The following is a 24,480-nucleotide window of genomic DNA, read 5'->3' on the forward strand; positions in this document are numbered from 1 at the left end:
ATGTTTGGGGATGGGGAAAGGAGGAATCTGGAATAATGCGTGCGGTTTCTAGCGTGGATAAATGGGTGGGTCGTGACCTTATTTAACAAATGGAAAAGGGGGGGTTGCGGGGGGTGCTGAATTTGATTGAGGCACTGAGGACACTCAACTGAGTAAGTCTAGAAGCCACTGGATATGTGGATCAGCCTGAGACCTGCGAGTCTGGGCAGGAGAAAGGGAGGGAGTAACCCATTTTTTTTAAAAGTACATAGTGTGAAGCCCTGTGTTTGGATGAGACCACCCAAAGGGAGAGTCCCTTCAGCATCAAGGGGAGGGTCTTTTTGAGAGATTCAGGGACTGCACAGACACATTCCCTTAGCTCCAGCCATCCCCCTCCCTCAGCGTCAGGGCTGAACCGCAGCGGCAGGTGTCTCTCTCTCTGGACCCTGCAGAAACTCCCCAACGGCCAAAGTCCAAGTGGAGCTGAGGCCCTACGTGTTCTGAACTACCTGTCCTCATCTCCTAATTCTCTCTCTCTCTCACCAAAGCACCCCCACCCCATCTCTCCCACTTCCTGGAAACTAGTCTCCCAGCCACGGTCCATCCCCAGAGAATGACCTGTCACAAAGCCAATCTCATCCTAACTCAAAACTGTAAAAGGGAGGAGACGCGATGCCTCACCGCTCAAAGGAAACCCACCACCCACTGTCTCCTGCCATCCCCTCCAACTCATCCGTCCGTCCCTCAAGCCAGGTACTGCTGGCCCTCAAACAGGGGGGCCACCACCGCTCTTTCTTCTCTCAGATATGTAAGCCCCTGGGGATGGCAGGCCTGCCCTCCCAGTGAAAACCTGATGTTCAGGGTAAAGCCTTCGGAAGTAAATGTCCCCAGGCTCCCTTCCCGACCCCGCAGTTCTCAGAAGAGCTATCTGGGGACAGAGAACAGAAGAAATAAACGTGAGATGGGGTTCCTCCTCCTTTTAAAATGCTGACCAGGTGCCTCGTGTTCTCACCTCACTGTGATAGGAACTAGTTTGGGGTTGAGAAGGGATGAGATAAGAACAAATTTTTAGTGGTTAAAAAAAAAAACAGGCTGGAGTCAAAATTTAGGTTTCAGTCCTAGTTTCAGGGCCTGTGTTACCACGTTGCCCAAGACACTTAAAACTCTAAGGCAAGGTTCCCTCCTTTGCAAAGCTGGATATTGGTACTTAACTAAGAGGACTGTTGGGATAGAGTGAAATAATGCTTACGGTGTATGCCTGGCGCATAGTGAAGGCTGCCGCAGTTACAATCACGGTTATCATTAACAAACGCGCTGCCCCACCCAGCCCGGGCTCCCCACTCCACACCCTCCCTCAATCGCAAGATTCGGGGGCCCTGTGTGCTGTGGGACTGGGTTCCTCTCCCCGCAGCGTCTGCTCCCCGGGCCCAGACCACCAGACACCAGAGCCCCCAACCTCTCAGTCCTTCACGCCCTTTTCCAAACCCCTCCTCCTTCGTGGGAGCCCAGGACGCGTGTGGGGCAGAAAGGGGGCGTCCTGGCTGGAGACTCCGCAACTAGGTAGCCTCGTACCGGTTTCCAAGGCGACCACGCGGGCCAAGAGCGCAGCGCAGGGCCGGCCACGCGCCCGCAACCGCTTATGTAACGCGGCGCGCGGCACGGAGCTAGACTTCAGGCAGGATCTCGGCTAGGAGATGAGGGCAGGGGAGGGGGCAGCTTGGTAGGCTTGTTCAGCGTCCTGTCTTCCCACTAGCTGACGGGACTGGACTCCAGACTACTGGCCTCGTCTGCCAGGGCAGAGATTGTCCTCTCCCTGGAACGCCAGGCGCACTGGTTGGGAGAGGCGGGGGGCGAGTGAGCTTCAGGAGTTCTCAAAGGGGCAGGACTAGGAAGGGGGAACTCGCCCAGATTCCCCAGAGCCAGGAGTCGGGGCGGTGGGGAGCACGGAGTGGCGCGCGCCGGAGAGGCAGGACCAGACTGAGGCTGAGCCCTCTCCGCCCCCGCCCCCTGGGAGCTCTCAGCCCGAATCGGCTTTCAATTAAGCTGCCGCGGCCAGAGCTCCCGAGGAGGAAACAGGCGAGCAGCGCGGGCTAAGGAGCCTCCTCCCGAGGGGGTTGGGGCTAGGCCTGTGGCCAGGCCTGCGGGAATCCCCAAGCCAGATTGGGGTAGTGGGGGAGGAAGTCAGACCCCAAGGAGAAAGGAGACCTGGAGGCCAGAGATAGTACCCTTGTGTCCTTCTTTAGTTCAGAGAAGAACCCTATCACTCTGGCCATTCCCTTCTCCCCGAGGTCAGCACCCAGGCTCCCCACACCCGCATCCCCAAGAACTTAGGATCAGAGATGCGGGGGGGGGGGGGGGGGGGGCTCTTGTCTGATGGTTCCTCTTCCCTCGTCCCTCAAACCCAGCAGGTCCCCCAACCACCATCAAAAGTTGCCACTGGGCGGCCTTCTCTCTCTGGGACCCAAAACGCCTGACCCAGGTTCGGGCCACACCGGTGTCAGGTCCTGGACACTGTATATGGAGAGAAGGTCTCCAGAAGGACCCACGACATCCAGAGTCTAGAAGCTAAGGGGGAGGGTGTAGAACTGAAGGGAGTTCCTAGTTCGACTTCTGTTCCGCACACATAGGTGCCTCTTTTCTAGGCATCCTGAGATCCCATGGAAACCCCAAGGCCTAGTAGGGCACCAGCCTCGGGGATAGGACCGTACCCCTTGTCAGGGTGAGCCACTGTCTTCAGAGTAGAGACATCTGAAGAGGGTCCCGGATGGAACCGACCCCCTTGGTTCCCTGGGAACCACGTTGGGATGCCTGATGCTGCCGCAGACTCCACTTAACCAAACCCCTCCCCCCTCCCACAGCCTAAGACTGCTGGGGAAGGGGGCGGCTTCTGGATGAGACAACCCCGGGGTCACTGGGTAGGTAGATGAGCCAGTCGTTAAGACCCCGGTGTACCACTCAGACCCAGGGAGGAAGAGTGGTTCTCAGACAAAGGATCGGGAACCCTGGTGTCCACAGCCTTCCCAAACAGCCACTTGGCTCTGACTCCGACTGAGGATACAGAGTACAGAGGACTTCAATTCAAGACTTCCAGTCTCTGGAAGACCTGCTCTCGCAGCCCTTGGGACCTTTTGGCCATCCCCTGGGGAGGTCTGCAAGAGTCTCGGCCCAGAGAGGTTCCAGCAATGCCCAAGGGAGCGTTTGAAGGCGCTGAGCGCAGACAGCAGGAGCGGGAGGCGCGCTAGTGCGCAAGGGACGCAGCGCTGCTGGGGGGGGGGGGCAGCTGACAGCCGTGATGGATGGCTGAGACCCCGGGGGGGGGGGGCGCGGCGGGGGTCTGGGAGCCCAAGGGGGTGGCTGGCCCCTAAGACCTCAGAGCAGGGAAACCGCGGAGGAAGGCGGGGGAGAGCCGGAGCAAGGAAAGGACTTGTTCCAAGCCCATCCGCTCCTAGCGAGTCTCCGCACCCACCGCAGCGCGTCCGCAGTGCCCGCGCCTCTGCGCCGGGGATTCAGTAGCTGGAACCCTATTCCTGAGGCCTTACTGAGGAAGCCAGCAGAAATGACTAGAAAGACTCCCCCCTGCCCCACCCTGGAAACCTCACTACCACCCCAGGGTACTGAGAGGAAGGGAAAAGAGGGAAGAAAGGAGGTTGATTTTGCTTCCCGTCCTGAATAGGAACCCACGGAGGCGCGCGCGAGAGAGGCAGATTCCGCAAAGTAGAGCTGAAAATCTCCGGGGGAGGTACGCTTCATCCTGAGGTCGGACCTCAGACAGCTCTGGGGGAGGGGCCTGGATTGCACCCAGTGTCCTCCTACGGAGACACCGCAGCCCTAACGGGGCCGTCGCACGGCTCCAGCCCCTCACAGTCGCGTTCCTCTCCCTGAGCGAGGGACTTCCCCCCACCTTTCAGCTGGAAGTCTCAGAGCGAGGGACTGCAGCAGACTGCGCCCCCCAGCCCCCAAGCCACCAGTCAACACTCTGCGCCAGGACACCGGGGTCCCTTATCGGAGAAAGGAGCCCTCCTTCCACCCGTCGAGCTCCACGTCAGCCCATTCTAGCTCTTCCATACCCTTCCCACCGCCTCCCCCGCTCGGTTAACCCACGTCTGCTGCCCGGGCAGTGGGCAATGGCAACCCCTCGCCTCCCAGCCCTGCCCCAGGCGCGGCGCATTCCAGAACCTCGGACAGCGCCTGGCGCATTCCAATGGAGCAAGGCTCCAGGCCGCCGCGGGCGCCCACCACCCTGATCTTTCCCAGCCTCTTCTCCGAAGGAGGCGGCCCCTGCTCTGCCTCTAACCCCAGAGCTGCCTCCTCTCCTCGCCGCCCCCTCCCTCGCCGCCCCCGGACCTCCGCTTACCGGGGTTGGCTCCCCCGTCGCCGTCCTCGCAGTCAGTCAGGTTGTTTAGCATGGTGGCGGCGCTGCGCCGGGCCGGGGATGGCTTCGCCTGGCCCGCGCCCCTCTGCCCGCCTTCTCCGCTCTATCGCTCGCTAGCTCTCTCTCGCCCTCCGCTCCACAGAGGAAGAAGCTGCAGTGCCCGCCCGCCCGGCGCACACACACTCGCACACGGACACACGCTCACACCCGCGCGCGCCCCCTCTCAGCGGCGGCGCTGCTCACCTCATCCCGTATGCAGGAGGCGTGAGCCACTGGCGGGGTTTGGGAGGGGGGAACGCTGGGGGAGGAAGCAGAGAGGACGAGGGGCGGGCAGAGCTCGCCTGGAGGCCCCCTCACACTAAAACTGAGTGCTTGCACGAGTGGGATAGAGAGGGTGCTGCAGGGGACAGGGGCCTCGCCTCCTTTGAGCAGACACAGCTCTGCCCGCCCCCCACTCTCCGGCGCAGGCGGGGCCGGCACGTGGGCAGGTGCCATCCCGCGCCCTAAAAATAACGGCAGGGAACTAGGTCGCGGCCGCGGGGAGTCGGCCCCGCAGTGGCTGCTTGGCTGGGGTCTGGGTGACCCCTAGGGGGAAGATGAGATGGCGAGGGTGGGGCACCATGGAATATGGGTCCCTGGAGAGCCTGTCTGCAAAGCAGGGAAGGCCAGCTCTGAAGAGGGATGGAGAACCAGAACGTCTCCCGTATCGCTGTTCAAGAGGCTGGCGCTGGGGGTGTGGAGGGGCCAGAGTCCTCAACGGAAGCACTGTGCTACCCCCATGGGCGGGGGCGAGGGGGTTCAATGTCACTGGGCTGAACTATCTGGCTCATCCAATCTTAAAATTGGAGGACTGGAGCCTGAGGAGTGGCAATGAACCCTTTCATTGTGCTTCGATTGACAAGAGCCCTCGCATCTCGCCCCTGAGACAAGTCCCTGGAGCCCACACACAGGGGCCCTCTGTCGTGGGGTGACCCTGGGAAGGAGACATGGTGAAGAGGAGAGAAAGCAGCAATGAGGTTCCAGGGAGCGGTGACTCCCCACCAGAGACAGTGCCGGCTCTAGGGAAGACAGGCCAGTCAGAGGCAAGCCAGGGACAGAGTGGGGGAGGGGGGAATGAGGCCGCCTGTCCGTTTGGGACCAGATTTCCTCCTGGGGCAGGAGTGTCTAATCTCCTAATCCAGGATTGCTTTCTGAGGATTCCAGAGCTGACATGCTGTCTGTGTTCCTCTCCCTCCCTGGACACAGGTCCCCCAGAAGCTTGATTGTTCTGGGAACCCTCTGCACCCCTAGATCTAGGCCCATGGTGGAGACATCTCAGAAAGCAGCCTCAGAGGTCTGGACCCTTTGAGTGTCCGGAAAATCTAAACATCAAGGGGTGAGAACAGATTAAGGGGAGATGATTTTCAGACTCTCCTAGGTAGCCTCCAACATTAGCCCTCTAAGTTCCAGGAGAGTTCCAGAGCTGGGAGGGATGGCATCAAGCATCTTATCTAACACACAGCTTTCATTTTACAGATGAGAAAGGTAAGGCCCAAGAGGAGAAATAAAGGACTGCGTGCAGATGCAATGCCAGTGAGTGGCAGGACTTGGTCTAGGGTCCAGGTTGCTTTATTCCAGTTTAGGACTCTGCTCCTCAACACGCCCTCCTTTTAAACTGGCCTTGCCTCCAACAGAAAGGACCACTGATTCTTGGCTACTAACAAAGGAACAGGGACTGAGTCTAAAATGAGCTTCCTCCCTTTTCTTGTGCTCAGGTATCTGAGTTACCAGACTGGAGTGGCCTCTTCACTTGCAAGTGAAGATGGGACCTGAAGACCTTCAGGGGTCCTAAAAAGCCATCCGTAGGGCAGGAGACTCGGTTCTAGACTGTGACTTTTCAGAACCATGGACAGGGCCTGCTGCTCTGATTCCCCTGTACGCATTGGTCAGTGCCATCGGATTGAGTGAATGACAGTTTGGGGCAACTGACTGAAAGGGGCCTCCGAGGGATCCACAAATAACATGTCATTGCCAATGGGTTCTGCGGATGCTGAACAGACTCGAGTGTGAAGAGCAAGCTAATCAGACAGGTGTGAAAATTGGTCTTGGCTTTCCCAGAGGGGCAAAAATATGTTTTTTTAATGAAAGAAGTGTGGGTTGGTGGGTTGGTGATAGGGGTTAAAAGGAAAGCAGGTGAGTAGGCCAGTGTTCAAGAACTTCTGTACTCCCCTACGCACACCACCAGCACCAGCTGCGTTTGGTTTTCCACTACTCTGTGGAGACAGGTAACATAGTAATGGTAGCAAGGTAGTATGCTTCCCCGGGATATGCTGTGAAATAAATGCTGGGATTTTTTCCAGCAACCCCAGATCTGGGATGTTCTCTGGAGGATATGTCCCTTCATCTGTGGCCCAGAGCCCTAGCCACTCAGGGAGTGAGCCCATCCATGGGGGAAACCTAGATCCCCCAGGAGTGTGGGCAGGTGGGACTCCTCTTCCCCTGGGTATCCCATCTGTCCACCCTCACCAGAGCTCCTAACCCATGAGGCTTCTGGAATTCAGGAAACAATGATGCCATCCTGTCCTCTGCCCCAAAACTCTGTGTATCCCCAGGTAAGACTGAGTTCCTCTCTCAAGGATTCAGGATCTCCATCTTTAAAATGAAAGGGTAAGGCTGCATAGTCTATGGGACAACTTCCTCTTAATGCTCTCTCTGTTTATCTCAGACTAATGCCATGGAGCCCTTCGTAAGAGGCCCAGACCAAGTCAGGTCACAGCCCCAAGGCCAGACCCCAGCCCTGCAATTCACATGCCCCATCTTTCAAGGAGACTCATCCCTATTCAGGCCTCAGGCCAATGCTCTGCAGTGAAGCTTTGAGAAAACACATTGCAGGCACCTCAGGCATTGCCAGCTTGGCCTTGGCCAGTAAAGTCACCAGCAAGGTGTCCCCCAGCACTGAGCCCCAGGAGCATAGCTGCCAGCTAGGCACCCCATCCCCACCCAGAGCCCTAGGAAGATCTAAGGAGAGGGGAACCCTCTGATGAAAGCAACACAAGATGCAGAGCTGAGCAGGGTCCTATTCTGAACTCCGAGTCTCCAAAACTGATCCCCACTCCCACCTTATGCTTCTCAAAGAGAAAAATAATAGTTCAGGGAAGCTGCCTCCTGAGTATCAGGATTTGGGAACTGGAAGAGACTTTTAGATATTATTTTGATCTCTCCCCATTTGTGGGAAAGTTGATCTAGAAATGGAAAGGTGTGAATTTTCTTCACGGGGTGAACTTGTGGCAGACTGGGTGCTAGAGTCCAGCTCCCCGACCTCTAGCCCAGGGCTCCATTCACTGAACCAGAATGAGGGGCTGGCTGTTTGGAGGAAGCTGGAGCCACCTGACTGGGTCTCCCTTCCATAAGAGGCAGGCATAGTGTTCCTCCTAGTGACTCAATCCCCATCCATCCTTATCTCCATATCATTACCCCACCACCTAACCCACCCACCCCCAGCTCCGACCTCATGGAGCCAAGGCATTGAGCTCCCTCCTTCGCTTTTCTCTCCCCACCTGCACGCCCTGTCCTCCAGACCCGAAATCCTTGCAGAGAATTGATGAGTGAGTCCAGCGCACAGCACACCCCACACACAGGGCTCGCCGCAGAGCACATCAACCACCATCGTCTCCGTGGCAACCAGGGGCTTAATTAACAGGCTGCAGCCCTGTCACCATGACAATGGCACCCCAACAGCCCCCTATTCCCCTACAGATTCAGCCCATCTTCCCTCTTTCTCAATCTGGACCCCCTTCTCACTGCACCCACCCCCACCCCCACCCCACCTGGAGAGCTGAGGCCTGCAGATTGCTCTGGTTCATTGAGAACAGGGGAGGGGAGATGAGGAGGATGAGAGAGAGGGAGAGAGAGGCCTGTCACCATGGCAACTGCAGCCCCGTTCAAAACCAGTTTGTTGCCATGGAGATTCCCAGGGCTCACCTTGGGCTGAGGTACTGGGCAGTGAGGTTCTGAGCCCTAGCTTGAGGAGGGGTGACTGAAAAACTCCTTGGGCAGGTTGGAGATCTCTAGATCAGATATTTACACAAATAATCCAGTGTTCTTCTTCCCAATGTACAGATAGACAGACTGAAACTTGAGGTTTGGATAGGGGGAGGCAGAGAACTTCACACTTTTAGGTCATGAAGGAATCAGAGCCTGTTTCTGGCTAAGAAGAGCCTCACACAGTTTCCTAGTCAACTCCTTTATACTATAGATGAGGCAGTTGAGGCCCAGAGAGGGGAGGCGATGTGCCCAAGGCCCCACACGGTCTGAGCCAGAGTGTAGATGGGCTGTATTATGAACTTGCCCCATTCCCTCTAGAATAAATTGGCTCCCTCTCACTCCATGGGGACACACCCCAACTCCCGTTAGTCTTAACCTAGGCCCAGGGCTCGTTCTAGTACTCTGCCTTCCTCCAAGAGAAACTGAGGCATAGCAGAGAGTGGTATAAAGGGACAGGGGAGTAGCTCAGAGTTGTAACAACAGGTCAGGTCCACTTCTATCCAACCAATTTACCATCAATATCCCCGTGATACAGATGAGGCAACTGAGGCATGGGGGCTGCGGTGCAGGCTTAGTGGTAGCTTCAAGGCTCAGCCTCTGACTTGCTTCTTTCACCCCTAAGTTGTGTTCCCACTATAGCTGATCCCCTGGCAGCAGGAAGTACCCCCAGGGACAAACTCCACTCCCTTGGTCCAGAATGAAAGGCAATGCTCATATACAAGTGACTTGCAAAACCTCCCCCAAGCCTTTCCCCACCTTGCACATGCTGCCCTCTCTCCCTGTGGGCCTGGGTGGGGAGAGTACCTCCGTGGGGCCAGATACAAGAACAGCTGTGGGAAAGATACCATCGGATGTTTGGCTCCCCAGGGAGCCTTTGTCCATTTCTCCATGCAGCCACCGATCAAGGAGGAGGTACTGGAAGCTGTCTCAGGGCCTTAAGAGGTTAAAAGTCACCCAAATCACTCTCCAGATGGAACTTCCAATAAACTCAGCACACAGGTACCCACCCCACAGAGAGACACAGAAATGCGCACATCAACACACCGGCAGGCAGTGACAGACATAAGCCCTGGCTCACTGACCTCCCCACAGGTCATCAGAGCTGCCGTGGGACGCTCCTCCCTCAAGAAACACAAAGACGGACACACACTGCCTCTGCCGCAGGCGCACAGCTTTCCAAACTCACACACAGTTCGCACAGACACCTGCACACCCCACACTGAAAGCTGAGAGAGAGGGAGGACCGTCTCCTTCTCAGGCAAGGGGGCGAGGGATGGGAGGAGAGAAGGAGGGGGTAGGAGAGGCGGGAGCCTACAGCCACTCCCCTCTCGTGTGATGAGCATTAAGACCCTGCTGAGTGCCAGGCTGGAGGCTTGGAACTCGGAACCCTGAGAAAAAAAGAACATGATCCCTGCTCAGCCATTAAAAAGAATGAGATCTCGCCACTTGCAACAACATGGATGGGCCTGGAGGCTATTATGCTAAGTGAAATAAGTCAGAGAAAGATAAATACTCTATGACTTCAGTTATATGTAAAATCTTAAAAAAAAAAAAAACTAAAACAAATGAACAAACAAAACAAGACAGAAGCAGACTCATGAATTCAGAGAACAAACTGATGGGTACCAGATGAGAGGAGGGTGGGGGATCGGTGGGCAAAGTGAGGGGGATTAAGAGGTTCAGATTTCCAGTTACAAAATAAGTAATCCACAGGGATGTAATGCACAGTCAATAATATGGTAGTCACTTTGTATGGAGACCCATAGTTGCGAGACTTATCACGGTGATCACTTCATAAGGTACATTATGTTGCGCACCTGAAGTTAACACAATACTGTATGTCAGCTGTTAAGAGTAAATAAATAAATAAATGTTAAGAAAAGGGTACGGTCCGTGCTCTTGAGATGCAGGAGACACACAAGTAAGTAACTTTCATCCACTGTGACATGTGCCCTAACGACGCAGGCGCTGGGCAGAAGAGGAATGACCTGCCTTTGCCTGGGAGTGAACATGTTTTCCAGAAGAGGTTAAGGGAGCTATAACTTACAGAGTGAGTAGCAGTTTCCCTGCTATACCAGGTACACCAGGAGCCCAGGAGGAAAACGTTTGAATGACAGTTTGGCCTGAATCCTAAAGCAATGGGGAGCTTGTGTTTAGTGTGGTTAGGATAGGATTGGAGTCAGGAAGACCACTGAGGAGGCTGGCCATGTGACAGGTAATGGAGGTTTGGACCAGGCTAATGTTGACAGAAAGAGACATGTGGCCAAATTCAGGAGTTTTGGAGGTGAAATGGTCAAGACGTAAGGAAAAAGACATTCATGAAAATGAGAAAGAGAGCCGACAGATAATGGGAAATATGCAAAGTGGAAGGAGCCCAAGAAATCCCAGTGGCCACGTCAAGAAGCGGTTGGTTCACCGGCCGGAACCTTGTTGGAAAGCTAGATCTTGGTTTGGTCATCTATACAAGGACAGCATTTGGCCGAAGAAACCCCTGAAGGGCTCCTCTAGGGTTTGGGGTGCTTAATTTTGCTGAAGTCAGGGTGAGCTCACGTGCGGCTCAGCAGTGACCCCTGGCGGCCCGGGGAGGCTCTTCCTCCTCCGGGCGCTTGGGCCCCTCGAGGCAGATTTGCCACATTCCTTCCAGTCCTGAGGGGTACAGAGCCAGGGAGAGGACCCCTACAAGGCCCCCCTGCGGAGTGTGTGTATCCAGGATGTATATTCTTCGCTGAAGGCTAGAAGGATCCTGCCCCTCCTCTCTTCTGTACCCTCTTCTGTACCCTACCTGTAACTTCTATTACCAGCTTGCTTCACTGGGCCCTCGAGGAAGCCCCCAGTCCCAGTCCTGAACTGGCTCCACCCAACCCTTCCAGCAGTGGTGCAGAGGGAGCTAAGTGGGTCCCCGCGGTTCGGGACTGAGGTCCCCACGGGATCCTCCCTGGATCTAGATGCCTGTGGTCTAAACTAACTTCTCTTTTTTTCGTCTCCTTCCTGGGCTATCCGGCGCTGTCCACGACGCCTCAAGGGAGTCCGAAGATTGGAGGATCAGCCTGGCACCAGTGACGTAGGGACCCAGCACCAGCCTCAACGACCCGGACTCATTTTTTCTCCTGCCCTTAACCCCACACCCACCCTGACTCTACCCTTATCCTCCTGGCCCAACCCCTTTCTCTCTGGTCCCGCCCTTTTCTGCCCACAAATCAAGCTAAGCCCTACTTCCTCCCATTGGCGCAGGTACTCAACCCTAAATTACACCACCGTTCCCTGGTTCCACCTTATCCCCTCTGGTCCCGCCTCCAACCTGAGATGACCCCGCCCTTTTAGGGCCCTGCAGCGCAGCCCCGCCCCTTGACTCTACCCATCACAAGATCCTCCTCTTTGCCTTCGGCCCAAGTCTCTTCCCGTGGCCCCACCCACCTCGAATCTGGCCCCGCCCTTCACAATTTCCCATACCTCTTCCTTCATGCCTCCCCTGCCTGGCCTTCGACTGGAGCCCCCGCCCCTTCCAACAGAAGACCCGCCCACTGTGGGCCCGCCCCTCTCTTGCCCCGCCCCACTCCTGCAGGCCCCACCCCTGCGGCCTCTACCTTTGGCGTCTTCCGCTGAGAGGTGGCAGATATCAGCAGCTGAATGTCTGTGGGACTGTGGGTCAGGGGTCCGGGAGGGCCCCGCGGGGGGCAGCGAGGTGACAGTGAACCTGCGGCTCATGGTGCGGAAACGGGCCAGGCGGCCGCGGTACGGCCGGGATCGCACAAGTGGCCGCAGCCTGGCTCCGGGAGGCAGAAAGAGTGGATCCCCCCCATCCCCCTCCCGCTGCCCCCCGCCAGACGCGGCGCCGCACAGGGTCCTAGTGCCCGCTTTGCTGGCAATGTTCGGACATTTTGGGTTGTCACAACGGGAGAGAGAGTGGTACTGGCATCTAGTGGCCGAGGCAACTTGCACCATCTAGTCTCATACCAAGGCCGCCTGACCCTGAGCCACAGGTTTACTTACCATCAGCTCCCTGCACTCCCTCCTCACCCCCCACCCCCGGCACGTTGAGGCCCGTGGTACCCGGAGGAGGACTGGCCCTGAGAGGGTCTGGCGTCTGTCCTTGGATCCTGCTACCTTCTAGTGGAGGACACCAAACGTTTTACAGTCCCTCTCAAAGAACTATCTGGCCCTAAACAGCGCGGAGGTCGAGAAACTCTACTAGCATAAGAAGATTCCTACATCTTAGGGCTGAGCAGGTTTTAAGCGTGCTTGAGGGCACATGATGTAGTCTGTTCCTATGGTGGTGATAACTGATGGAGAAGCCTGTTCGGAAGGTGGAGCCCAAGAGTTCAGGTGGACCTGTTAGGTTGAGATGCCTACGTAAGGACCGTGCAGAGTTGGCCATTGAACATGCAAGTCTGGAGCATGGAGGAGAGGCTAAGGCTGGGGACAAAACTTTGGAGACGCTCCTTAACGCTTGTGCGGCTAGGCAAGGTCACAGGGAATGAGTGTGCTCAGAGAAGAAGTCCACGGATTGAGCGAGACGGCATGCCATCACTTAGAGGTGGGAAACAGGAAGACCCAGCCCCTGAGCTGAGAGGGGGAACAGGACTAAGAGGTGTCCCAGAGACCAAGTAAGGAAAAATGTCAGGAAGACAGGCATGGTCAACTGTATTGAAGGACCTGGGAGATGGTGCAGGGAGAGCACAGAGGAGTGTGCACTGTGCTTCCGTAGCATCTGGCTGCAGGAAGATCACAGGGGGCTTTGAAGAGAGGGATTTCAGTGATGCAGTGGGGTGGGAGCCAGGCGGGAAGTAGTTGGCAGAGTGGGAACTGAGGAAGTGGAGACGGTGAGTAGAAATCCTTACTTTGAGGATATCCTCCTACAAATGGGGAACAGAGAAATGGAACATTATCTAGAGAGTCAGGGATCCAGAGGAATTTTCAACAAGCCATAATAAGGAATAGTTGTATGCCAATGGAAGTGGGTCATTCCTGAGCAAGAAAGGGATGAGTTAGGAGAGAGGGGATCCACCCAGAGGACGCTTGGGAGGAAGTTCTCTGAAGCCCTCCTTAAATTCCCACCTGCTCAAGCCCATTACCTCCACCCCTCTGCCCCAACCTTCATTCAAGTCCCTCTGTCATCCTTTGAGGTCAAGTGCATATTCCTCAGCCTGGCGTTCAGACCTTCTCTCATCTGGTTCAGACCACCATTCCTATCTCAATCATTCCAGAATCTTCTCTGCTCCCTACCCATCCATCCACACACTAGAATTCTGAGTCATCTGTGGTTCCCCAACACTGCCTGCTTTTTTCTCTTCTCCCAGCATTTTCACCAGGAGTACATGTTCCAATTCGACCGCCACCACTCACCAGCTATGAGACTTCAGGTGAGTTGTGCCTAAGTTTCCTCCTTTGTAAATGGCAGGGGAGGGGGTGATGCCCATATTAACAGTACGTATAAGGTAAAGGTAGTTCGAACCTGTCTCGTAGGGTTGATGTAAGGATGAGCTGTGTTGACACAGAGGAAGCACGTGGTACAGTGCCTGGCATACAGTCAGTGCTACACTAGGGGCAGCTACTATTGTTACCAAAAGGAAGGGTGCAGCGGAGCCAAACACTGAACACTGAGTTTTGCGGTGTTCATTTATTGGCTAAATGAATGATAATAAATGGCTAAAGCCATTTATTGGCTGGGAACCATGCCAGAATAGCAAGCTAGCTCTCAAAATCCAGACTGCTTGATGGCTTCTGATCAGAGGTTTTTAAAGGCAAAGATTGAGGGTTAGGGGTTACAGGGCAAGGGGCAAGCCGATTGGCTAGTTCTCATGCACACCTCGGCAATTTTCCTTATTCTGATTAATTTAGTTTTTGAGGTCATCTTGCCTGGTGTCTTTGTCACTGTGGTCAGGTAATATAACCAGGTTGCAGAACCAAGATTCTGCAAAACACCTCATAATGGTGCATCAGAGACGTTGTCTTTAAAGCAAAAGGCAGAAACTAAACATCTTGTGAACTCTGTTATTGTTTTGTGCTTAACTAGCTACATTCATCTATTATCTCAAGCAAAGTGTCCTTTTAAACACTCTTCCTGGAACTTACTTTATAGGCAGGCCTCTAGGACATAACTAACATATTTTCCTTATCTTTGACTATAAGCTACATGACAACAAAAGCGACTGAAACATTTAGTTAACGCCTGTACCTGTGTCTCTAGACCCTATGATGGAATACCTAACCGTGTTACTGTTAACTGTCCGTTTCACTATCAGCGTGCACACGGTCTGTATGTTATTTTCCCACTGCCTTATCCCCGGGCACTTTGGTTGTTTCCAGTTTCTCACTGTATGAACAAGGCTGCAATCAGCATCCTTCTATGTGTTGTCTTGGACACGTGTGTGAGGGTTAGAGAGAAGGTACATTTAGGTTCTTGGTAAATAACTCTCCTAGAAGACAAGTCCTACTTCTGCAAGAAGAAACTCTTGCTCATCCTTCCGAATTCAGCACAAGTTCAGATGTCATCCTAACTGGGGAACATTCCCTGACTTCATGCACAACGCACAGAATATCACACACACACACACACACACACACACCCCTTTAGGATAAAGGGTCATACACTGCACACTCTCCAAGTGTGACCCCGAACCCCTACCAGTCACAGAATCACTCTTGTAACCCAGTTAGACTCTCCGGGGGCAGAGCCTGGAGTCTGCATTAAGCAAGTTCTAAGGGTGCTTTGACGCATCCTGAAGTGTGAGGACCAGAGGAGGTCCCTGAGGACAGAAACATAGTCCAATTCATCTCTCTCTATGCCCAGTGCCCAGCACATGTAGGGGCTCAATAACTGTTTGGTGAATCACTGGCCCACTGCCTCAGCTGTGAAACAGGAATAATCACATCATACTTTCCTAATAGGAAGAATCAAATATTTTAACATTTATGAAGTGCTTAGAACGCCACCTGGCACGTGGTAAAGACTCTACTTGTTAAATACACACGTACATGCCTACATGCGTGCATGCATACAGAAATAAACCTCAAGGTTAGAGAATCCAAGTTTATTGAACATATTCCAACAACAAAGGAAGGTGGGATGAGAGGGCCCAGCCCACCCCCACTCATCCTTTGCTCTTCAGAACAGACACACCAGTTCGTATCCGGCAAACTGGCTCCTTCCGCATCGGGAGAGTCCCCACGGGGACCCACACTGCAGTGCTGAAGCAGGATGGGAAGCCTTAGGTCTCGGGGCACTGCAGGATGTCAAAGGTCACATAGCCTACTTCGTCCACCTGGTTCACCTCGTCCTGGAAACTCACACGCCAGTAGAAGCGGTCCTGGCAGAAGTAAGCTTTCTCTGCAGGGAAGAGGCAGGTACAAGAGGGATGATTCCAAATCTCCCACATATACATACAGAAACAGAAGCCCTTTCTAAGGTTTTCATATGACACTTTCATCTCCCCCCCCCAGAGATGCTAGAGGGCACAGACACCGATGTGCAAAGCATTGGCACAGAGACTGGCACACAGTAGGTACTCTGGACAATTTATCCAACATTCATTCAACAAATCCAGTCATTCCTTTATTCATTCAACGAAGATGTATTATGCCAAGCACTGTTAGAAGCACTGGGGATGCAGCAGGAAAAAACTGCAGGCATGATCTCAGTTTCATTGGTGCTTACACTCTGGTGGGTAAGACAGATGATTAACAAGCAAACATGCAAATAAGTGAGATTGCTTTTGACAGTGGAGAGGAAACAAAAGCAAGTAAGCGAATAGATAATGAAGGTCAGAGAGGAGCTCTTTGAAAAGGTGGCTTTAGTGCTGAGACCTAAAGAATGAGAGGGAGGCAGCCTGGTGACAATCTGGGAAAAAAACCTTCCAGGCAGAGAAAACAACTGGCACACAGGCCCGAAGCAAGGACTGACCTTCATGTGTTCAAAGAGCAGCCAGAAGGCCAGTGGGGGTGGAGCGAGCCGAGGGAGAGGTGGGAGGGGAAGAGGGGTCAGCTCCTGTTAGCTTCTTTGGCCTTGGAATATGTCTGGAGTCACTCCCAAGACTATTGCCTTCCACTCCTCACCCCTCCCTACTCCCAGAGAATACATTAACATAACATATTGGACAACCAGGATGGCACGGACTAGGGTGTTTGCACAGGAGGTAGTGAAAGTAAATATTTCGGAGGTAGAATCAACAGAACTCGTCAACTGATTGCAGGTGAGTGGTGAAAGAGAGAAAGGAAGTATAACTCCAGCTCTCCCAATTTTCCAGAAGGGGAAAGAGGCTCCAGGAGTAGCAGTGACTTGCCCAAAGACACACAGGTATGAATCGCCTTATTTATCACTATATCCCCCGCGGCAGCCCAGGGCCTGGCAAATACTGTCTAATAAAGCAATGAGCCTCCCTGCAAACCATGTGTCCTGTATTGTAGAGGAAAGAGCTTTCAGCTGGGGAAGCAGGAGATACGGATGTTAATTCTGGCTGTTCCCCTGTGTCTCCTGGATGATCTGGGGAAGGTCCCTGCCTCTATAACTGTGCTGGGATATTTGCCTCATCACCCGGGGCTTTTCCCTTCTCGCTCAGAATTTGATCAATCTCTAAGGCAGAGGAGCCTAGCATGGGAAGAGGCGTCTAGGAGAAGGACCCTCCCCTGAGCCCCGTCTGTGGCCATCACCTCGGTACTGGAAGATATCGTGCGTGTCTAAGGGCACCCCGGGGAACATCTGGTCCACATAGGTGGCGCTCTTGGGATCCACCGTCTGCGTCTTCGCGTTGAACCTGCGGGAAGGCGGCGAGGAGACAGGTGCTGAGCCTGCGGACAGGCGTATGGCGCCGGGGCTCCCCCTGCCGGCGGTCCCCGTGGCTCTCACCTCCAGAACATCTGTCCGCTGAACAGCAGCACCTTACCCCCGCCACGCGGAAGGGCCCCAGTGACTTGGGCCACCTCCGGGCCCAAGCCCAGCTTTTCCAGACGCCTCGGGCCGAGCACCGACGCGCCTGTGTAGACCCACACTTGGCGCCCTGCAGGGGAGAAGGGTCATATCGGCCAGGGCGCAGGGAGAAGGCAGTCTCCTGGATTGTCAAAAGGGAAAACCCAGGGAGACCTTTCGGAACCTGGTGGGCCCGCAGCCTCTGTGCCCACGAGCAGAGCCGCTAGGTAGGACTGTGCAAGGGAGGCTGAAATTCAGGCCCCACTAATCTTGCTAAACTAAATCTGCCAAGAGGGGATGTGTTTTTTAAATCTGCACCCTAACGTTTTCTGGGTTATCCTCAGTCTCTTGGCCCTCATAGATTGGTGCGGATAGTGAGGAGGAAAGGGAAAAAGGAGGAAACTAACCAGAGAAAAAGAAAATCTTCTTGGTGACCGGCTCCTCAAAGGCAGAATCCAGCTTGGAGGGCAGTGCAGGCCATGTGTCCCTGATCAGGAAGGGGCCCTGCACCTGGCGTCCCTGGGCATTAGAGAATCGCCAGTACTTTCTGAGAACGTGAGAAAGGAAACAGCAGGGCACTGAACCTTGAAACAAAGGCCAGTGGGAGGGGAGGAACAGGGGAGTCTCCCCTCCAAACGCCCTCCCTCCCACTCATCCCTGCCCCTCACCCATCCTTGAATAAATGCAGGCGGTCCCCGATCTCTGCGATGGCATCGAAGATGTTCACGTTGCAGACGTCCTTCGCTGGATCTGAAGATGCTGTAGGGGCTGCAGAAGGGCCAGCAGTGGGGGGACCCGTGGGGCCCGCAGTAGGGGCATCTGTGGGGCCAGCAGTAGGGGGACCGGTGGGGCCAGCAGTGGGGATCTCTGAGGGGACAGTGGTGGGAGGACCAGTGATGCAGACCGTGGGGGGCGCCGTGGGCTGGGTTGCAGGTGTGGTGGTTGGAGGCCGTGGTTCAGGATTAGGGGGAGGACCTGAAAGGAGACGCCGAATGAGACACCCCTATTCCTGCATACCTCAGTGCCCATGGACTGGCTACTCCCCAAAGCCTATCAGACATCCCGCCTGGCACTCACTCTCCTCACTTCAGATGCTGGAGCCTGCCTACCCACCTGCCCTCCTCAAGCACAGGAAGGCCTCACCATTTCCTACACTCACCTTTCATTCAAACCATATTTATCTGATCCCTGGGTCAGGCCCCAGCCCTAGAAACATAGACAGGCAGGGACACCCCCACCCCTGATCCCGCAGATAGAAAAGAAGTGGTTTGGGGCACTCAGACGGAGTGGCAAACCTAGTGCTAGAGGCTTTAGAAATTCCTGTTTAGCTTGTGTGACCTAAAACAAAACAAAACAAAACAAAAACAAAAAAACAAAACCTATGAAGTAGATGCTTTAACATCCTCATTTCTTAAAATGAGGAAAGAATACTAATGGTAAGTGATAACAACAGGAAAAATATCAAACACTTACATGGCGTTTACTACATGCCAGGCATTATTCTAACTCATTTAAACCTCTTAACAACACTGAGAGGCAGGTACAATTATTAGCCCCACTTTACAGATGAGGAAATTGCCAGCAAACTAATGCATCCCAGGCCACCTAGCCAAGAAGTGGCTGGACTGGCTTTTGAACCCACGTCTGTCTCATTCTAAGTCTGGGCTCTTTACCACGGTCTCCAAGCACTGACCCCGCAGCAGGTACACCCACTAGACCCAGGCTCCTTCGCAGATAGATGCTGAGGTCCCAGTTCCTCCCACTCCATTCTCCTCCCTTCCCTCTCCTCCCTCCATCCCTGCCACGGAGCCTCACCATACAGATGCTGGATGCCCTTCACGTCGTCCTCATGCAGGGGGGGCTTCTCGGTGTAGCTGTACATGGGGTACATGAGTGCCTCCGGCACGGATGAGTGATCTAGGCCCAGGGCATGGCCGAACTCGTGAGCAGCCACAAGGAACAGGCTGTATCCTGGAGGAAAGAGAGAGCCTGAGATGTGAGCCCTGGGTGGTGCTCCCAGCCCTGGCCGCCCGCTACACGCAGCCCCAGAACCACCGAACCCTGCCCACCTTGGTCCGGGCAGAAGCCCCACTTCTTGTCTCTGTCGAAGTTCGAGGTGGTGGCGCACCAGAGGTGCCCATCGCTGCGGCCCTCCCTGGTACAGGTCGAGTACTCCTTGCCCAGGAAGATGAAGGGGAAGACGCACAGTTCCCCGGCTGAGTTGCCCCCGGTCACTGTGGAGTCCACTGAAGAGACCAAGGGCCTTGAGTGAGCCAAGTGGGTGGGTCCAATAAGGAGCCAGGGGCAGGCCAAACAGGGAGCTAGAAAATCTTGGTACCATTTTTAAAGCCTAGGGGGCGATGTGGGGCACCGCTGAGTCCAGGTTAGGCCTGGGCGCTGAAGACCAAGGGAGAGGCAGCCGGCTGGGCTAAAAGGCCTTGCAAGCCCCACGAATGAGGCCGCAGCAATTGGAAGTCAGAGGGAGGGGCTATGGTGAGAGTGGGCAGAGCCTGGGTGGTCCTGAGAACCAACCACAAGCGGAGAGACAAACGATGGGTGGGGAGAAACCTTTTGGAGACCAGTGTTGAATCTGGCAAGCAGGGCGCAGGTACCTCGGGTAGGGCAGAAGCCATAAAGCTTGTCCTGGTCGTAGTTGGCAGTGGTGGCGCACCAGCGGTAGCCGTCTGAGCGACCATCAGTGGTGCAGGCGGAGTAGGAGCGGCCCTCGAAGGTGAACGGAAACACGCAGGGCTTGCCGTCGGAATTGCCGTGCTGCGTATAGAGTCCTGGGGAGGCCCACACATTACCCCGAATTTATTAACCCACAGACCACCCATGTGCTGCATCCCTCCTGTCCTCATTTCACAGGTGAGGAAATTGGGCTCAGAGAACAAAAGAGTGATTTGCAGACCACACAGCCCTAGGGGCTGAGCTGGGATGAAAGCCCAGAGTTCTGGCCCTCCAGAGTATAGGGTGCCCCCGCCACACCATCCTCTCCAAAATCCCGAACTCACTCTCGCTGGGGCAGAAGCCGAACCGACGGTCAGTGTCAAAGTCAGCAGTGGTGCTGCACCACAGCATGTCGTCGGAGCGGCCGTCCGTGGTGCAGGCAGAGTAGGAGCGGCCATCGAAGGTGAAGGGGAAGTGGCAGGGAGCGCCATCCGCGTTCCCAAAGCTGGTTGGAACCACTGCAGGAGGAGGGGGACCAGGGTCAGGGAGGATGGCCATGGGCATGGGAAGAAAAGGGTGTGGGGTCCGCGGCGGCGCAGGATCTCACCGACGCCCTTGCCCAGGGACCACAACTCTTCATCGTCGAAGTGGGCGTCTCCCTGGATGCCCTGGCCAGGGGGGAAGGCGTGCGCCAGGAGCCCGTCCTTCCCGTCGAAGGGATACCCATCTCCGTGCTCTGAAGAAGCGGATGGGAAGAAGAGAGTTAGCTGGGTGCAGGGGGGCAGACTGTCGGCTACCCAGGGGCGCTGGACTGACTGGGGGCTGAAATCCCGCCACTGAGCAGCTACCCGAGCCTTGCATCCCCGCGTTCTGCGGAATCTCGCCGAACCCGGCGGCGATGGTGGGGGCGGGGGGGGGGGGGTGCCGGCCAGAGCTGGGAGCACAGGCAAGAGAAAGCCGGGTCCGGTGCCCCCTCTACTCTCCGTGGCCCTCCCTCTCTTGTCCCGGCCCAGACCCTCTTGGCTTTTCCCGTCTTGCTTTCTTACCCCTAACACCGAACTGGATCACGATATCAGCTTCCAGGCCGTACACGCGAGTGAAGGTGAGCGGCGTCACCGCGCTCCAGACCGCGAAGGCGCGGGCAAAGGCGTCGTCGATCACGTCGCGCGGCAAGTCTTCCGAGTAGTTTTGGATCCTGCAGGAGAAAGGCGGGAGCACTGAGTCCAGCCGGAAGTAAGAGGCGGGAGCCGCGGCCGCCGCAACGCGCCCTGTCTCAGGGACTTGAGCTCCAGGCTCTCATCAGTAAAGCGCAGTCAGATGCATTTTTCCTGCGGCAACTCACAATGGCCCTGGCAGGAGGACTCGGATTGCGAGACGCGTTTCCCCAAAGGGGAAACGGAGGCTCAGAAGTGCAGCCACTTGCCCCAGGCTGCACGTTTAGTGAAATTCAGGCATGGGTCTGAGACAGGAGGTGTTCATCTGCCTCCCGAGCGCGCGGAGCCGGGTCTCCCCACCCCACCCCGCCCGCCCCCGCGGGATCCCGCCGCGCACCAGTAGGTGATGTTTTGGTGGTGCCACTGGAGGTCGCCCTCAAAGGTCTGGAATTTGCCCACGTCTGGGACGCCACAGCGAGGGGCACGCATAGCCTCCAGGGTGGCGCTGTCCAGCTCACCAGTCACCGGCAGGGCCAGGCGCCTCTGGAGACGCTGCAGCGCCCCACTCAGGGACTGCTCGCGGTCGTTTATATCAGCAACTTGGGTGTAGCCATAGCGGTACAGATACTCCTGCGGACCGAGGGGCAGAGACGACCCAGCGCACTGACTCCCTTTCTCCACCCTACTGGGCCAGAACTCCAGCCCTCCAGGAGCTCCGGGACTAGCAACAAGTCGCTGTGCCCGGGGGCCTTCGTGCACTGGACATCAGGGCTTGTGCCCACCCAAGCATCTCCCGTCCATGGGGACATCCTTATTTCCTTCCCAGCCCTGGATGCTCCTGGCCATGCCTATCTCAGGGTCCCCTAGGGTGTACCCCTGTTCACTGCCAACCCATGCCCACTCCAGAACCCTCCGATGCTCACCCCACACCACTCCCCATTGCCCGCCTAGGAAACCCTCATCAACCCATTCTTAGCCATAGCTGCCCAGAGCCTCCGCAGGACACTCCACCCCCTCCCAGTGCCTGATCCTAGACACCTCCGTCCTCTAGACATGCCCCTTACCCCCTGTGTGGCCCAAAGCATCCTCTGAGCCCCATGCCCTCCCTAGGATTCCAATCTAGACTGAAGTGATTGCTTACCTCTGCCAACTGCCTGTTAGTGAGGTTGGCTCGCAGGTCTCCTGGGAAGACCACAAAGGTGGGCTGGCGTGGTCGGGGGGCAGCAGAGCAGCAGCCCAGGACCAGGAGCACCAAAACGGGGGGCAGCCAGGGGCGCATGGTGAGAGTAGCAGTGTCTGGCTGCAGCTGCCCTTGTGGGGGCTTTAAGGAGGAGCTGTTAACTGAATCAGTGACCCCGCCCCTCCCAGACAAGCCAGGCAGGGGCTGACTCAGGGGATGGTGTGTGTGTGTGTGTGTGTGTGTGTGTGTGTGTGTGTGTGAAGGCAAAGAAAGGGCTTACACCACCTCCTCCCTCCCTGCTGCCCGCAGTCCCCATTGCTGAATCAGGCAGGACCCCAGACCCACAGAGACCCACAGGAAACCACAGGCCTGTAGGGGAAGGCTGAGTTTTGCAAACTGCACAGCTTGTGAGAACTTGATGAAAGGGATTCCGGATTGGAGAAGAAGCTAGAGGGCTCCCTGTGCCCTCCATCTGAAGGCCCCAAGTGGTCAGCCCAAGGGGAAGGGGATGGAAGACCCTCCGAGGCCTTTTTCTGAATTTAGTGATCCCCCTCCTGGTCAGACCCCTCTGTGGGCCCCTTCCCACACTCCCAGGATCGCTCTGCCCACGTGTCTTCTCCCTGGACACCTCCCTTGACTCAGCTTCCTCTCCCTGATCCACCTGGCCTGAAATGAGTGGGCTCTGCTAGACAGGAGTTGGGGAATTCCACCGGGGCCACCCCCTGTCTTCAGCGGCTGACTCCTTCAAAGGGTGGAGGGGAGTTTATTTGCATCATCTGGAGGCCAGCCGAAGTAGCTTTACTCTCTGTCTTCAGTGCCTTGGGCAAATGTCCTCACGGCTCTGAATTTGTTTCCTTGGCTGTGAAAAGGGGCCCTTTGTCCCTAAAGTGACCTGAGGATGAAATGAGATCGAACACATGACATGCTTCATACATACAGTGTATGCTGCGAGTCCTTGGCAGACCCCGCTGCGATTGCCTTCAATTTTCTGGACCAAGATCATGATTCCAACTCGGAGTCAGGAGACTGGGGTCGTGGGCTGTAAACTGCTGTGTGATCTACAGTACATGCCTTCCCCTCTCTGGGCTTTGGACTCTTTGACTGTAAAATGCTGGGGAGGGGGGACGATCTCCAGGAGTCCTTTTGGTCCTCCAGCCCTGCTTCACCCCCACCTGCTCCAGCCCCAGGGAGCACTACTTATGCCAATAAGCCAGTAGCCTGCCTCCCTCCCTTCTTCCCAGCCATCCAGTGTGGGGCAGGATCCACCTTTGCCCTCTTGGAGGCATTATTTGGGAAAGACAACAACAAAAATTCAATAAGCTGTGTCTAAAGGTCTTACTCTGTGCCAGGTACTTTATAGGCTTATTTAATAAATGAATTTGTGAGATGGAGACAATCAGCTTTTCTTATAGGAAATTGGAAACTTTAGAGTTCACTAATTAATGAGTCACACAGATCTGGTTTTCAGTCCCAGCTCTGCCATACCCCAACTATGTGACCTTGGGCAAGTCACTTCGCCTCTGAGCCATAATAATAATGCGCTTTTTGAGATTTACTGTGGAGTACTGTGATAAGTTTCCGAAAAGCATCTGAGCCTGTCCTCACCCCCATCTGGGAGGCAGGTTTAATGAGTACCCCTCCCACTTCCAGGGGAGGAAACTGAGGTTCAGAGCAGTTAAGGAACTTGCCTTAATCACCCAATGAGTTAATACACAAAACCGGGATTCAGACCTAGGTTTCCCTAGTGGTGAAGCTTTTCGTGTTTATGGCCATTTACCAGGAACTGAGATAGCTCTGGGTTATCTCAGAGGGGAGAGGGGGAGTGGGACGTGGGAGGGGAGACTTAAAACCTGGACCCTTTTCCCCTAACCCCCTGCACCCACTGAAGATCAGAGAGGAGGCTTAAGCCTTTGAGAATCAGAGGCCAGGACCAGGGACCCAGGGAGACTATATTCCAGACTTGAGAGTGTCGGCCAGAGCAATGTGACTTGAGGGATGGAAACAAGGAGGCCCTTTAATCCAGGGGGCCTCCATCTGCAAGCAGACATGGGCTTTAGAAGAATTCACGAACCACTCCCAACTTGCCATCAATTGTGCGAAATAGGTCACATCTACGTATATATGTCACAATTCTCAAATTTAGCACCGTTAATATTCGGGCCAGATAATTCTTTGTTGTGGGGGCCGTCCCGTTTGTTAT

The 24,480-nt window shown here is 55.3% G+C and overlaps 2 protein-coding genes across 3 annotated transcripts in view; both read right to left on the minus strand.

Annotated features, from left to right (window-relative positions):
• Positions 1-12,158, minus strand: part of SLC12A5 (solute carrier family 12 member 5) — a 37,411-nt gene extending 25,253 nt beyond the window's left edge. The window contains exon 1 of one of the 2 annotated variants that reach the window (XM_024559356.3): positions 11,959-12,158. In XM_024559356.3, coding sequence (XP_024415124.1) covers positions 11,959-12,079 — 121 coding nt within the window. In that variant the 5' untranslated portion in view covers positions 12,080-12,158. Of the gene's footprint in view, positions 1-4,333; positions 4,543-11,958 lie in introns of those variants that run through there. The other variant, XM_024559357.3, reaches the window with a different exon arrangement.
• A 3,253-nt stretch (positions 12,159-15,411) lies between these two features.
• MMP9 (matrix metallopeptidase 9) lies at positions 15,412-22,426 on the minus strand. Its single transcript, XM_024559728.4, has 13 exons — positions 22,242-22,426; positions 21,498-21,730; positions 20,993-21,141; positions 20,554-20,682; positions 20,291-20,464; positions 19,889-20,062; positions 19,346-19,522; positions 19,092-19,247; positions 17,945-18,251; positions 17,684-17,823; positions 17,217-17,367; positions 17,021-17,124; positions 15,412-15,701 (listed from the first exon to the last, which is right to left on the minus strand). Exons 1-13 carry the CDS (start codon positions 22,377-22,379, stop codon positions 15,583-15,585), a joined length of 2,151 nt encoding a protein of 716 aa, XP_024415496.2. The 5' UTR covers positions 22,380-22,426; the 3' UTR covers positions 15,412-15,582.
• Between the last annotated feature and the right edge of the window lie 2,054 nt (positions 22,427-24,480).

The sequence above is a fragment of the Desmodus rotundus genome, chromosome 6 (genome assembly GCF_022682495.2).
Source record: "Desmodus rotundus isolate HL8 chromosome 6, HLdesRot8A.1, whole genome shotgun sequence".
Taxonomy (NCBI): Eukaryota; Metazoa; Chordata; class Mammalia; order Chiroptera; family Phyllostomidae; genus Desmodus; species Desmodus rotundus.